Raw genomic sequence first — 15,930 nt, forward strand, 5'->3', positions numbered from 1 at the left:
TATGTGAAACTTCTGGAGAGCACAACTGATTTGTTCTTCAGCGCACAATGAGACACTAAAAATATGATGTACTTGGCTGTTTTCTAAGCAAATCTTTCAGTGATCCAGTAAAACACTATTTTGAAAAAACTCCAAATCTAGTTAGTGCAGTCCTGTGTGATTGCCTTGCCTTAGAAACACTGTGTTACTGGGCAGGGCCTGGGGCGCCTGCTCCATCTGCCGGGATGAGCCCGCACACTGACCAGGAGCCCTGGTCTCAAATCCCAGCACCGGCCTCTTGGGATAACCAGTTTGAGCTCAAATCCTCCCTATAAAATGCAAGTTAGGATGGAAGAACTTCTACAGCCCCCTCCCCTCCCAGGTACACCCAAAAACATGTGTGAGGACTGCCGTTTGCCCTTCCACACCACAGGGGACCTCAGGTGGGGAGGTCCAGCGGAGACACAATCTCAGTCTCCCCTAGTGTGCACACAGCCTGTGACTCAGAGACACAAACCCCCTTCTCACCTCATTCCTGACACTGCCTTGCTCTCACTGAGCGTTAGCGCCATCAAACCAGCGTGTGGAAATGCATAAACCCCAGGCTTTTGCATGAAAACTGTCCAAATGGGCTCCTTTCACACTTCCTTGACTTTCCAAGAGTCTTTCGCCTAAACATAGTACTACGGCGACATATAAAATGCTTCTAAAAATATTTCATAGAACTTAAAAAAAGGCTTGGAATGAATTCCTGTGAAGCACTGAGAAGATTCTTATTAGAAATACCAATGTATCACTCTAACATTTTCATTTATAATAAAAAGGGCTAGTTATCACTATGAAATGCCTTCCTAAATAAGTCATTTGCAATGACTGATATTAGTTTTTTAACAAAAGATTCCATGTTCAATTTAAGCACTAAAAGAATTTTTAATTTAGAAGGCAGAATCATATCAGCTGTCTTTAAGACATAGGATCATTTTTTAAGAGAAAAAGGTGATGCTAGTTCACTGGCAAAGTGCAAAATCTAGAGGTTCTCTCTAAAGAGCCATCCCAGAGTGGGTGCATGCCATGCCCGGCACCACACGCCTGATGACGCTACTGCAGGCAGGTACAGCAGAGCACACAGACCTGATAATTTAGCATGACTATTCTGTTAAGTTTCTTTACGAAAGAAGCAGATAGTTCCTTAGCCCCAACCAGCCTTGCTCTGCATTCTTGAAATGCAATTTCTTTACCTGTCTCTTCACAGAGGCATCAGCATAGTTTTCACAAGTGTTGTAAGACGGGTTACCAGTATTTTTAAATCTTTTCTTTTTCAAACAGATACAAAGCATCCTTCCCTACGTGCCCACCACCGCCCTCAACCTCAAACCTAACAACTAAAAGGAAAATTGGAAGTCATGCTAACATTAAGAAAAATACTTTTTCTTTTAGGATGTCACTTACACGGCAACTTTAAGAAGCACACAGGACTCCGTGGGAATTCGAACTGCCTTTGACCTTGTGTATTTATAGAGACTCTACACTCACACCATCAGTAGCGTGTTACCATGACTCTTCTATCGCAGGCAGATTTGAATATAAAAGCAAAGAACACAGATTTCTTTTCATTTTTTTAATGTAAAAATCAAGAGAAGAATTTATTTATAGAGAAATATAAACATCATCATTTAAAGAGTTTAAGAAAGATGTTTTTAGATTATTCTTCTTTAGTAAATGCATTTCCTTTGGGAGGAAAATACATTTGCTCAGTCAATCCCTACAGTGAACAACGCTGACCGGAGAAGAACAGCAAACCACCTTACCCGGGACATTCAGTCACTTCAGGCTCCTCGGGCGGTGGACTGCCTTCCGATTTCTTCCAGCCGATGACATATTTGTTCACTGCCCCTTGTCTGTGGTAGGGCTTGGACATGGACCCGGGAACCTGTTGTCCGCTGCTGTGAGACACGATGTAGACTTTGGATGAATCCAGAGACCCACTATTTTTTGAACAGTGAGCCGAAGGGCTTCCTGAATGGTGAGAACCACTGAGGAGAAAAACAGACAAAAGCTGCAATACCATCCAATTTCAGCAGTGCTGGCACACGGCCAAATTCAGAGCCACAACGCTTTACTCAAGTCTTTCTCCGAGAGCAAAATCGGGCCCAGTGAGGCAGATGGAGCTTCTTTCTACCATGGAGCTTGCTAGGAAGCCTCATTTTACATAGGCTAAGGCTATTCACGTGCAAGTTGTATGCCTGTGGCAGGAAGGATGTTAAAAACATGGCTGGGGAAATCTGATAGAAAAATGGGCAACATTCCTAAACTGATGCTTCAAAAGAGAACAAACTCAAATGGTGAACATTTTGTCGGAGAAAGTGCTCAAACTCAGTTGTCTCCAGGGAAATGCCAATGCAAACCATAATGGAATACCATTACATACTCACCAGACAGGCAAAAATGGGAATGCCTGACAATACCCAGTGACCCAGTAGTAGTAAGAACTGGGGCACTGGGTACGTTCCTACTGCTGGTGGGAGTAAAAAGTGCATGAAACAGTTTGAGCATTACCTATGAAGGTGTGTGCACCTGCAGAGCTTACGATACAGCAATTCCACTGCATAGGCACACATACAATAAACCCCTGCTGCACGTGCAACTGTCAACATGGAACAATGTTGATTAGAAGCACTGATTTTAAGAACTCCCCAATGGCAGCCACCAAAATCATCAATAGTAGAAGGATATTCGATTAATAACTATGAATGAATACATGGAATACTCTACGAATGAACGGACTGAGGCTACAGACGACTTGGGCAATCTCATGAACAATGTAGAGAAGAAACCAGTGACAAAGAATACAATGATCATGAGCCAGTTTCTTAATAAAGTTCATGAACAGGTAAAACTAAACAACATGTCATTCAGGAAAATGTAAAGAAAATGAGGGGATGATGATCACAAAAGCCAGGTTAGTGGCTACCTCAAGGGAGAAGAGAAGGGGTTGTAATTGGGTAGGATGCAGAGAGCTTCCAGACACAGCAATGCTCTAGTCCTTAACCTGGTGGTAGTTACAGGGGTGTTTGCTGCATTATCATATGATACCACAGCAACAATACTGAAACAGACAGAGGCCCTAAAAACAATAAAAATTTTCAAGGTTAGTCAGTAAGCTAAGGCCAGAAGGACTACCCACCCCCGGCTGACTGAGAAATTAAGTGGACAGTTCACCACCACCAGAAATATCTTTTTCTTAAATTAGAAAGATCAACAATATATGTTTTACGAAAAATGCATAGAAGTTCCTTTATAAAAAATGAAAAATTTTAAGAGTTTAAATTACAGGTCTAATCTCAGCATTGAGAAAGGGAGGTGGACTTCACTTTCAGCAAACTTGACATGCGAGCGCAGTGCGAGGATTCTGGGTCTCAACACCAGCTCTGTCCCTTACCACTGCCAGACCCTGGGCAAGTTTCTTAACCTCAGTGTTCTCATCTGTAAATTGAGGATAATAACAGTATCTACCTCCGAAGGTTTCTCTGAAGATAATCTGAGTTACTATTAGTGAGACACTTAGAACGGTGCATAGCGTAGGGTAAGCATTACATAAATGTAGTTATAGGAAGTGACGCAGGACAGGATTATTCACAAGTAGGAGTCCTGTCTATTGAAAGAGTTTAACACAGGGTTCCTGAGGTAGCAAGCTCCTCCAGTATGCTGAAATACAATCTTATTCTGAAACCCCAGGTGAGCACAGACCTTTTCTGATACATGTATAAAGCAAGTATCATAAAAGACAAAGTATAAAAATAAGAATGATATTAAAATGAACTTTTTTAGAGGTTCCAGAGGAAATAAAGAAACAAAATAAATGGACCCATTTTCAGGGTCTCTGTGTTTTGGAAAACACTGCGGTTTTAAGTAAAATTAACCAAGACCAACAAACAAAGCACCTCGTCTACTCCTATGAAGAAACTTAGTTGCTGGTGGCTGGTCTGGTGCCCTTGAGTTTGACTGGTGGCTCTCTCCCTCTGGGCACTAACTGTGAGTCTTGGGAAGATGCTGCATTGCCTCTTCAACGACATCCACACACACGGAACACCAGGTCAAGAGAACAGTAAAGCAACATGACCGAGGTGACCTGAGGAGTAAGGCAAGCAATCAACAGGCGTATGGAGAATAGGAGCTAATGGACTCTTCCCATTCACTGGGGCGCATGCCAGTTAGGGAGCCCTAACATGAAAACTGTGTGTATAGATAACGAGCTCTGAAGCCCTGTATGTTATTTTCCCAAGTGTATTTTGAAAAATTTCACAGCTACAGAAAAGGGAAAGGATAGTAGAATAAACACCCACATACCCTTTTTCTAGATCCACTAATTCCTCTCTGAACCATCTGAGAATTAGCTGCAAGCATGAAGACATCATACGCCTATGTTTCAGCATTTATTTCCCAAGAATAAGGACATCCCCCCATAGTTAACCAAGTGATGATCATGTACAGGACGTCAGGCATTAATGCAATACTGTCATCTAACAGACAGTCCACTTGCTAGTTTCCCAACTGTCCCAGTAAGGCTTATGGCCTTAGTTTCCCCATTAAGAACCTGATGAAGGACCGTGCACTGCCTTCCACTACCCGTGTGTCTCATGTATTTCAAAGCGTTGGATGATCTCCGAGATATTCTGTTGTTAAAGACTGGGGCACTCAAAGTCACAGTCTAGTTAATACGCTGCACATGTGTGTGTAGGTTACTCACCTTTCCCCCTTAAAATGACCAAAGGCCGCAAACTCTATGTATTTTGCCATTTGTTTTATAACATTTTCTAAAAATTAGATTTCATTAAAAATGTCTTTTATCCCAACTGTAAGATATTTTAAAGTTAACTTGAAGAAATTTGATGAGTAATATGGCACAATTCTTTGTTTAGTAGCAGTCATTACAGAAGTGTTCTCCGATGCTGACAACATTCTGGAATGTTGCCTACAAACTTTTCACAAATCCTTTCCTTCTGGATTAATGCTCTTTTTTCAGAGTTATACTGCCGACCTCCAATCACTTGTACCAGGATAAAGGTATGGTGGCGTGAATGATGATAAACAGCCCAACATCGTATGTGCCATTTACAGGCGAATCCAGAGCATGGGGTTTGTTTTTGCAGTTGATTTACTTCATTTTGCAAAGCCTTAGTTAGGTTAGCATAAATACTGCCTGGTATTCTGAGCTCTTATCTAAATGCCCTGCCCTCGAAGAAAGAAAAACATGTGTGTGCTGAATTACAAGAACTGAGCAGCAGGAGAAAGCAGGCTAGATACATGCTCGTTCTGCTTAATAGATGATTCCTGTTCCCCTACCCTCTTCCTCACAAGAGTGTAACTTGTCCTAAAGAGTTTTAAGTCCTCCCTTTGCCTCCTTAGTACAATCTTGGAATTGTGCCATATACACAATTGTGTACCTATTTAACTCCCGGGTGGCTGCCAAGGAATGTGTGTGCGTGTGCTTGGGGCTGGAGGAGGCTGCTATGGTGTCGGTGGTGAAAAACCACAGTTAAGAATTAAGAGTACACCATATACTGATTGGGACTCCTGACACCGTGAACTGGGAATGGTGGATCCCACATTCCTCCTACTTCCCTATGTTACCCAGGCACTGGTTTATTAACTTCATCAATAAGCATTTATCAAGCACTTTTCCTGGTTTATGTCTTCATTCAAAAAATATTCAGATGCCTGCCATGTGCACAGAACCGTACTGAGTGCTGTGGATACAAGTGAACAAGACAGGCCATGAGCCTATCAGCTCAAAACATGAATGCTCCAGTGAGGGGACGGTAGCTATAAGTGACCTTCTTGTGGGAAGGAATATGCAGTAAACACAAATGATTTGATTTAGGGGTGGGTGCTATGAAGAAAATAACACACAGGTCAGGGGCACGGAGCACTTGGGAGCAGAGATGTGGGTTTAGGCAGGATGGTAACCCATGTCAGTTCCTGAAAGTTTATTCTGCTCTTCTGTTACCTGAGCTACTGTCAGTCACAACCCAGACCCCCCAGCAGCAGACCTTGGCTCCAGGGGACTGCAAGGCTGCCTGAACTGGGACAGGAGAGGAAAGTACAGTGCTGAGGGAGCCTTCCTCATGGCTGCCCATGCCCCAGCTGCGGTTGGCATTTCAGAGTTTGCAGAATCTTTCTGTGGCTTGATAGGTTGGTCCCTCATGCTCTAATGAGTCACCTGCCTTTCACTCAACACACAGAAAACAAGGCAAATGCTGTATATCCCATCCCTCCTCCTCGCCTCCTGTGCGGGTCGGAGGGCAGGCAAGAGGAAGTGTTAAAAAGATTCCATTCAATGACTGAATTCCACGCTGAGCAAAAGCCTAGGACGCAAGTTGAAATGTGGCTTCAAAGCCACCATCAACGAAGAATTACAAGAAAAGGGCAGTCAAGTGGTAAAGGATTCTTCTCACTCAACATCTATCACTTATACAACAGCTGGGCCACATCCAATTCAGAGTGGTGGAAGAAAGTAAAATCAATCAGAAATCCAATCTAGCACTGTCATATACTTTCTAATAGTCTAGCCCATTACATTTGCAAATGGTTAAGGTAATCATGAAAACCCATTTCAAATGCCGGTAAATATCCCTACCAAATATCAACAAATGAATGTGCTCCGAAGGCAGTCTCCATAGAAATTTTACTTAATAATAATAATACAAAACTCTATTTGTGAGGTCAGTGACCTCTGTCCAAAAAGGTGTCATGAAATTGGCTCTTTCACAAATCATCTAAACTTTGAACTAGATGTTAGCAGGTTGTACAACCCCGAGATGGTTTCTGCAGTATGACCACTGTCCCTGAAATTCAGCCAGGAATAATTCAGATAACCAAATTCACTGATAATCCTTAATTATTATATTAGTTATTAGTACTAAACTTATTTTAAGTCAAATTATTAAATAGAACTGGTTAAAAAAAAAAAAGTAGTAGGAATGTCTATTTTGAAAAGAATCTTCATATCCTAAGCTCCCTCTGCATGGTGGACACGCATGATTTCTACTCTCTGGCGTCCACTCCCCCTTCTCTAGGTCAAATAATGCCCTGCTTCTCTTCTGGGGCAGTGGCTGTATTTGCCATTCCTCGGCTGCATGGCTTGGCGAGAGGGACTGACCCCCCAGCCCAGGCTGAGGGCCCCAACTGCCCGAGGCGACGCTACCCCCTAACCACATGTTGGAGCTAGGAACATGTGAGGAGATATGGGGGTGGGGGGGTTTGCTTTGGAGATGGCAGAAACCTGTTTCTTCTGTAGAAACTAGGAAAGAACCACTTTCTTCCTGGGGACAGAGGACCGTGACTGTGGGAGGTCTGCAGGTGGCACAGCTGTTTTCAGCCAAAAGAAGAATGCTGAGATTTTGGGAAATGGTCACACGGAGTGGGAAGATGGAGGCAACCTGGTCCTGGGCAGTATCATTTTGAGCTGCTGGGTCAAGCAGAACCTTGCAAGTGCTCAACTTGTTGGTTACACGAGCCCCAATATGACCCTGGTTGCGTGAACCAATCAGCATGGAGTTTCTTTAACTTGTAACGTAAAGGTCCCTGAATGACACTCAGTATCCCCTAGCAGTGGTAGGGTGAGGGGAGACTCTGAAGGGGAGCCTAAGGAACATAAAAAGCCTTTCACCGTGATGGCTACAGGTCTGCCTTGAGCACCATCATTTGGAGAAATGCTCCCTCACAGCACTAGGTACCTGCAAGAAATATTCCCATTCTTAGTTCAACTGACTCTGCCCTCCAGTATTGTGGGCAGGAGTCAGAGTAACTTGGAGCTGAATCCGGGAAGGCCTTGGAAACAAGCAGAAAAATGACACTGGTAGTTGCTGTAGACAGTTAAATCCTGTCCACAGCAAAACCGAATAAATGCATTTCTTTGTCCTTTGCCTAGTCTTTGAAAGCGAAGGCAGAAATTGCAAATTAGGTATTTTAAAACCACTGCAGAGAAGTATGTCAAACAGGAGTTTAAAACCACTCATAAGGAGATATTAAACATCCACACTTTTAGAGTACTTAGAACGCAGTTGCTTTACACTTAGCTAGTCTTTACTGAATGAACCCCAGCTGCAGAGCTGAACACACTTCCATTGTTATACACATGATCTCAGGTCTCCCCTGCTGTCGGGGCTGCAGGAAGAGGGAGGAAGTGTGTGCACGCCCTCACGGCAGGGAGCTACATGTGCTCCACGCACACGCTGCCCTCATGGCTTCCTACCACCATGGTCTGAAGATTAGTGAGTGCCTCCAAAACATGTAGGGACAACAGGTTGAATTAGGAGAGAGACGTAAGTGGCCTGACTAGAGCAATTAATATCTCTACTGACTTTTCACTCAAACTTAATAGGAAAAAAAAACAAAATAAAACACAAACAAGGGACTTATTAACATGCAAGCTTTCACATTTTCATGTTGTAGAAACAAGCCCTTCCTCTGATGTCAGACAGCTAGGAAAAATAACACCAACCTACACGATGCCCCTACTGCTTATAGTTCAGGCTTCTGCTCCATCCCAGCAGACAGGGCCCAGGTGGCACCAGCAGGTACTACTCTGCAGTGCTGTGGGGCTTACCTGGAATGAGAGGATATCTCACTGAGATCGCCCATGCTGCCTTCCGCAGCACTGCCGGCGGAGATGGCGGACGCGTAGCCATGCACAGAGTATAGCTTGGCCGGCTCGTCGTCAGGCCCAGAGACGTCAGCAGCGTCAGCCCACTGCTCGGCCCGGCTGTGGATCAGGGACCTGCTGCCTGCCAGGTGCACAGGGCCGAGGATGGTGGCGGGCATGCACGGGGCCGTGTCGATGCCACTGTCGGTGGAGGCCCCTTTGATGTAGGTCAACCCCAGTAATTCGGGGTCCATCAGGTCGCCAGATCCAAAGTGCTTGTCGTCACTGTTGCTGGAGGTGTTGCTGGAGAGTGTGTTGCTGCTGGAGTGACTGGAGCAACTTTTATCTCCAATCTTGAGAAGAAAGAGGAACAGAGAGTCTTCAAGTGAATCTTGAACTCTGCTGCTTCTCACCCTGACTCAGGGAGCTACAGGCCATGGGATCGTACCTGAACCCTTTCTACTCACTCTTCAATGTGGGCAATGACGGGATTTCCTTTTTCAAAAACAACCTGGTTTTGTGCAGAAGTCTCTGATTCATACTTCTTCTCATAATTTATCTAAGTTAAATGGACATCTTTAAATCTTTAATTATTTGTGCAAGAAGCACAAAAGTACGGCCACAGTGTCACTAGCAAAGAAAACAATAAACAAAGGTGATATAAACTGGGAAGGAAATGGAAAATTTATACAAGGAACAGAAGGGCCACTTATTAAGAAAATGCTTCTATGACAAATTATAGTGCCAGCCTTGAGTTTGGGGGAGAAGACTCAGGTTCCAGTCACAAAGGTAGAACTTTCTGGTTAATCACTTAACCCTCTCTGTGCTTGTAAGACTGAGCTTACATGATTCTTGCATGAAGCAAATGAGATAATATATGCAGATGCACTTGGCTGCTGCAAAGTACACGGTAAACACGAACTATCTCTCTGAGACAGCCCCAGTCAAACTGCGTCCCAAGCCTTTAAGAAATGGGACTCTCTTTAGAGTAAATAGGTCTGAAAAAGAGTCAATGCTTTTGGTTGGGGCGGGGGGTCTCTAGAAGACAAAAAGCAAATAGAAGAAATGTCACTGTCTGTACAATGTGCTCATATAGACATGGCCTCTCTTCACAGTCTGGGAAAAGCAACAAGATCTGAAGCACTGGCAAAGGGCTTTGGAATCATAAGAACGAGCCAGGCCCTGGTAGATTTTAAAGCAGTTTGGCCTTATCTTTTTTTATTCCAGTCTATCAGATCCTTAAGCAAATCACCTTGACCTTTTCATCATACACTGATATTCTCAAAACTATGCCCACACCACGTATCCCTTTGCTGAAACCAATATGAGAACATTGTAAAGGTAGATTTAAATAGATACAGCAAGGCTGACTCAAGACAAGGTCGTGGTCACAGCTGAGGGAAGAAATGTCATGTGTGTTTGCTAAGGGACAACTGCAAAGCTGGCTGATGACACATTAAGAAAGAAGAAAGACATAACTTAATTCAGGACCTTATAAATTATCTTCACCTGAACATTTTCAAAAATAAGCCACTTTAAAATGTTGGCTTTATGTTAATAACCAACAATTCCTGTTTCTACATTTCAATGGAAGTTTTGTTTCACTGAGCTAGTCTCCCTCGACGCTCACCTCCCAGGGTTTCTTCAAGGGGTAAACATGGCAACACATGCAAAGGACTGAGAACTACCACGTGGGCACTGCTCTACCATGACATATGTGATGGACAGCTGCCGCCGTGATGATTAAATCGTCTGTGACTGTACAGTAAATGGCTGCCTATGGGCAGAGTTCCTCTGGCCACACACATCACTTAGCGGTTTCTGCTTCTGTTTTCAAATCGATAATGCTTCTGCCACTAAATCGATAAGTGGTTAACAGATTACAAATGGGAACATGATTTAGTAACTACTGCACTGGATATTGAGGATCAAAAGGCTGAGGATATAACTTTGGCTTTGTTTGCCACTAATTTGTTGTGCAACCTTCCTTTGAGGTCCTTTATAAATCAGGAAGATAGTTTCCTTTTTTCACCTCACCTCTAAGAGCCCTGTGAGGTAATGTGCTCTTGAGCATCCCCAGGAAGCAGGCTGTACCACTGTGTGCCGAGAGAGATCAGTCCTGGCTAGGCCAGTGAAGGGCTTATGAACAAAGGACTTACGTGAGAAAGCTTATTGGGGGAATCTTTGCAGCTTCCATCTTTCTGCAGAGCTCTTTCTTTATAGGAACTCAGGACTTTGGAAGGTGGGCCATGCCATTTGGTTTCTGTCACATAAAGAGAGAGGAGTTGAATTTCCAATTTCCAGTATTACCAAAAGAGTAAAGAAAACCAGAAGTCAGACAAGTGGTTTGGTAAACATGAACATGCTTGTGGTTCTAGGCCTTTCTGGTCTTACCAATGGATATGCCACAAAAGTAAACAGAACCACCACCATAAAGTGTTCAGTTTCTGCAGATGCCACAACCACAACCAACCATGACCACACCCCCTCCGGCACCTGGAGACGCAGCTGATCACCTCAGCCTGGTGCACATAGGCTGAGTGAATGAATGAATCAAATGAACAAGTGATGGGAGAGGAAAGGGCAGGGAGGGGGCAACAGGGAGTAAGGGAGGTCAATTTCCAGGAGTTCCTTATTACCCGGGTGCCTGCTTGTTTCCATGGTGTCTTCCCTCTCCCTGGCTCCGTCACATTCCAAAGGGCCTGAGCCCTGGTGTTCGAGCAGTAGAGGGGACTGGCACCTGAAAAGAACACAGAGCTGAGTCTGTCGCTTCTCACCGTGCCACCTGCCAGCATGCACACGGGAGTGCTGGCTTCCAAGTGGGCTATGTGAGGGAAAGCCCTATCCAGGAGCTGGTTTTTTGGCAAATGAAAATGCAAATTGTCAGCTCAGCCCTGCCAGAGAAGCTAAAAGCATCTGAAATTGTGGGATCTGGTTTAACCAGAGGGTCAGAAAAAGCAGCTGGATGATAGCCATTTACAGATAAAGAAGGGCTGCTGAAACCAGGAGAGGCTGAAGGACTGTCCAGGATCAGACATGTACCTGCAAGCTAAAGAGGAGGTTGCATTTTTACGTTATGCTTAGAATACACGGCACTGACATATCTTTACATTAAATTTTTCTTAAGAAAAAGAAAGGGCCAGGTGTGGTGGCTCCTGCCTGTAATCCCAGCACTTCGGGAGGCCAAGGTGGGCAGATCTCTAGGTCAGGAGTTGGAGACCAGCCTGGCTAACATGGTGAAGCCTTGTGTCTACTAAAAATACAAAAATTAGCCAGGCGTGGTGGCGTGCACCTGTAATCCCAGCTACTCAGGAGGCTGAGGAAGGAGAATTGCTTGAACCCCAGAGGCGGAGGTTGCAGTAAGCTGAGATCATGCCATTGCACTCCAGCCTGGGCGACAGACTGAGACTCCATCTCAAAAGAAAAAAAAAAAAAAAGAGGAAAAAGATTAACTCTAGACTACATCCAAGTAGACTTTGTTTTATGAAAACCCCAAATATGAAAGAAATAAGTAGAAGAAAACTTATTCACATTACAAAGTGATCCTTATTTACAGAATTCTGGTTGAAGACCTTGATTTACAAAAAAAGCCAGAAAAGGTTTTACTGTGTATACAAAAAAGAAAACCAAAAAAGCCAACATCAAAACCTCTCTTCTCTTAAAATGCAATGCAATTTAGAAAGTTGCTTGACATACAACCTTTAAAAACTCCATCTATCATCTAAGGGAAGGAACACGTATAACTCAGACTACAAATGGAGAGAGATTTCCACATGCACCTGCCAGAGCAGTGGTGTAAGCTGCTCCTCCGAGTGGAGTCCTTCCCACTGACCGGCCATTGTCTCCTCTCAATCAGTGTGACCAGCTCCTAACTCCAACCCAAAGCAGCACCAAGTCACAGTAGCCCCGGCAGACCTGGCGCTCCTCAGGGGTGCACCCTGGCGCCACGCTCTCTCTTCTCTTCCCAGAGGTGGTGGGATTGGTCAATTCGGTGTCTTTGTTCACGGAAGTTCTCAGGCTTTGCCTGAGCTGTTGCCTCCTGGGGACTGTATGGATACTACAAAGGGCAGCTCTCAGCTAGGTGTGCTGGGGCAACCTCCCAGTGCTTCTCAGACAGGAAGCAAAAAAGCCAAATGCTAAACCCACTTCTCTGATTTTGAGCGGCATTGCCTCATCAGCAATTTAAGTCAGGGGGCAATTAAGCCCTCACATCCTTAATTTTCATGTTCTGAAAACCTTTCCTCATCAAAAACGAAAAAAGCAGGCTGAGAACTAGACAAGTGAGCACCACCTATATAGAAATAATGAGCTTTCCAACCCGGACAAGTCACTTATTAAAAGCATGTCTGGCATTATTATATTCCCCAAATGGCCCCGGGTACAGCAGGCACACAGTAAATGCTTTTGAATGAGTCACAGAAACAGGTTCTTCCCAGTGGATAACTAAGGAAAAAATGAGTGGTACCCGTCATAGCCCACGTGTGGTCTCCAGGGTCCGCTCCCGCCGGGTCCAGGGTCGCTGGAGGATGACTGGTTGCTGGGCGAGCTTCTGAAAGGTTGAGCACAGTCATTAACACGGCACTGAACTATCTGCCAAGCCCCTTGACCTGGCCTGTTTTGTTTCACAAATAAATTTATTTTGGGAATGACAAGGAAAAGGAAGAAAAACATATTGCCATGTGAAACAGAATAAATCATGGAAAAATAAACTAAGAATCGGTGATGCCAGGGGATATCAGGTGGTTTATGATTGGCAATTTGTCCTAGGAAAGAGGTATGACAGGACAAGCCTTCACTGTCTAAAGATTTAAAGCACAGATAATGATTCCCTCCCAGAGAAATACAGAAGAACAGCAATACAATTCCCGAGAATACAGAATTATGAAAACATTACTAATTCTTATTATGAGAAATTTAAAACAAGTCACGTTTTAGTTCTATACTTAAAACTTATGCAAAAAGAAAAACCTAAATTTGGCAAAACCATTTATTTTCACACATCTCTTGAATGTAATCCTATTTATCTTTTTTTCAGACATGCAAAAATGAAAAATACTCATGAAAACTCACTTGATGAAGACGTGCTTGCCAAGTTTCCCTTTTGCTACTAGAATACTTCTGGTTTTTTCCTATAATTTACTTAAATTAGAATTATTTAATTTTACTTTAAGTAAATTTTAATTTAATATAATTTACTTTAAACTATGATTATTTAAATTTACTTAAATAAGGGAGGTTCTTCAGACCCCCTTCCTTCTACATGTTGCCCCTTTTACTAGCGCTATCTATGTATATTTCTTTGAATATGGGAAAGTTATAAACTCAGCAGACTTTTGAGTTAGGAGACACAGAGCCAAGATGACTGAATGTTAAATTAAATTAACAACTCCCCTGCATTCACTCTGGAAAGAATAAAAAATTGGAGAAGGGAGAGGATGACCACGAGTTTTATCAATTAATTCTGGTTAATATTTATATAAGCTTATCAATTAATTCTGGTTAATATTTATATAAGCTTATCAATTAGTTCTGGTTAACAGTTACGTAAACTTACTAAGTGCCAGGCCCAGTTCTAAGCAGTTTACATACATTGACCCACTCAGTCCTCCAAACTTCCTGATGCGGTTCATCAGATGAAGAAACTGAAGGTTCACAGAGGATGAGCACCAGGCCCATGGCTACAGTACATCAAGTAAGTTAGAGCTGTGATTCCAGCCTGGCTCTCAGGCCATGGTCTATCAGACCAGAGCCTGACATGTCATAATTGAGAAAACTCATGGCATTACTGTGGCCTATATGTTACATAAAGTTAGAATAAAAGGAGTAGGAATTAACAACAATAAGCAATTTATTATTTTGCTTTGTTAAAATGATCTATGCAAATTCGGCATCGGAAAACCCTCACCAGCTTCTAATGGTATTGGATTTAACTTTTAAACAAGTGTATGCATTCTTTCTTTGAAAAAATAATTTTAAACTCAACTCACTTTGCTTAAAAGGAGAAAAGCAAAGAGGAAGTCCTAACGAGCTTAGAACCTCTTAAAGTATTACTCACATTACGATGATATTTAAGCACTGATTGTTCAGTTTTGTTTTATTTATGCTCAAACCTGTTCACACTTTTCTAGAGGCTCCAGCAGAATAGTTTCTGGGGTACCTTTCCCATCTTGGGGAAGAGAGCCAGTGGACATGGAGGAAGGCTACCAGATGAAGAGGAAAAGCTGTGGCCCTGGTGGGCAGAATCTGCATTTTACTAGCACCATCCTGGGCCCAGGAGAGTGCCTGACCTCAGGCGCCACTGTGTCTGGGGCCTGCCCTGCTACCTTGCTTGCCAACTTGTTGTGAACAAGCTAACTCAGAAGTGATTACGAAAAACCCTCCCTACAATGTCAAGTTCTCACCCCAGTGATTTACAAGGGCCGCCCTTGAGGAAACGGAACCAGCATTACCTCGTGCCATCGGGCAGCTTCCGGTCGAAGGAGGTGCTTCGAGGAATGGCAGCCTGGGCCTGCTGGAGCAGCTGTTGGCATGGCAGCCGGTCGGGCGTGCCGGGGATGGGGGAAGCTCTAGAGAGGGGCTGCAGGGCAGGAGTGGGCACCCGGTGCCACGTGGTGTTCCTCCTGAAGGGGGTTTTATACTCGCAGGGGGTGCCCTCGCTGTCGAGTTTATATTCCACCATGGGGATCCGGCAGAGCTCTGAACACCCTCTGTTGGGCCAAGAAGAGATGGTGAGAAGGGAAGCTCGCAGCTGAGCCGTCAGCATGGCTTACTCACAGCTGGGCCCATCAACACACATCACGTGGTGTGTGCCTCTCCCAGCTCCAAGTCAATGATGCAGAGCGATCCACCCTTAGGAGCATCTCACCTATAATAAAACCACATTCCCACACTATTCAATTCCTCTTCTGCCAGCAATGACTGCGTCTAGAAATTAGAAAGGCTGTTTGTGGCTTTTTTCCTGGCTGCTGTGCAGCCACACACATCATCTATGCTGGTAACCTGCTAATACAGCTGTACGGTTATTAAAATGTTCAACTACCAGAGCGTAAGGAGCTGCTGTCCCAAGACCCCCAATACACAACCAAAAAAAATTAACACCTGGCACAGCCGAGGCCTCCAAGACTTGTAGGTTAAATATTTTAAATATATTTCTGGAGATAGCAAGTACTATCTCCGGTAATTAGAAATCGAAAGTCCAGAGACATTAAACACCTTGTTCACAGTTACTCAGCAGGACCAAGACTGGGCCTCTGGTCCTCACATTCACTCCCAAGGACTGTAGAAATAAGACCCTCTAAGCAAATGTT

The 15,930-nt window shown here is 43.9% G+C and overlaps 1 protein-coding gene across 1 annotated transcript in view; it reads right to left on the reverse strand.

Moving 5' to 3' along the window:
* The window catches only part of SIPA1L2 (signal-induced proliferation-associated 1 like 2), a 231,342-nt gene that overhangs the window by 32,956 nt on the left and 182,456 nt on the right, over window positions 1-15,930 (reverse strand). Inside the window, exons 10-15 of the mRNA XM_011935710.1 lie at window positions 15,073-15,330; window positions 13,089-13,172; window positions 11,263-11,363; window positions 10,783-10,886; window positions 8,588-8,976; window positions 1,788-2,012 (exon numbers count right to left, since the gene is read on the reverse strand). Coding sequence (XP_011791100.1) covers window positions 1,788-2,012; window positions 8,588-8,976; window positions 10,783-10,886; window positions 11,263-11,363; window positions 13,089-13,172; window positions 15,073-15,330 — 1,161 coding nt within the window. The remainder of the gene's footprint in view (window positions 1-1,787; window positions 2,013-8,587; window positions 8,977-10,782; window positions 10,887-11,262; window positions 11,364-13,088; window positions 13,173-15,072; window positions 15,331-15,930) is intronic.

Source organism: Colobus angolensis, unplaced genomic scaffold (genome assembly GCF_000951035.1).
Source record: "Colobus angolensis palliatus isolate OR3802 unplaced genomic scaffold, Cang.pa_1.0 Scaffold148, whole genome shotgun sequence".
In the NCBI taxonomy this organism is placed as follows: domain Eukaryota; kingdom Metazoa; phylum Chordata; class Mammalia; order Primates; family Cercopithecidae; genus Colobus; species Colobus angolensis.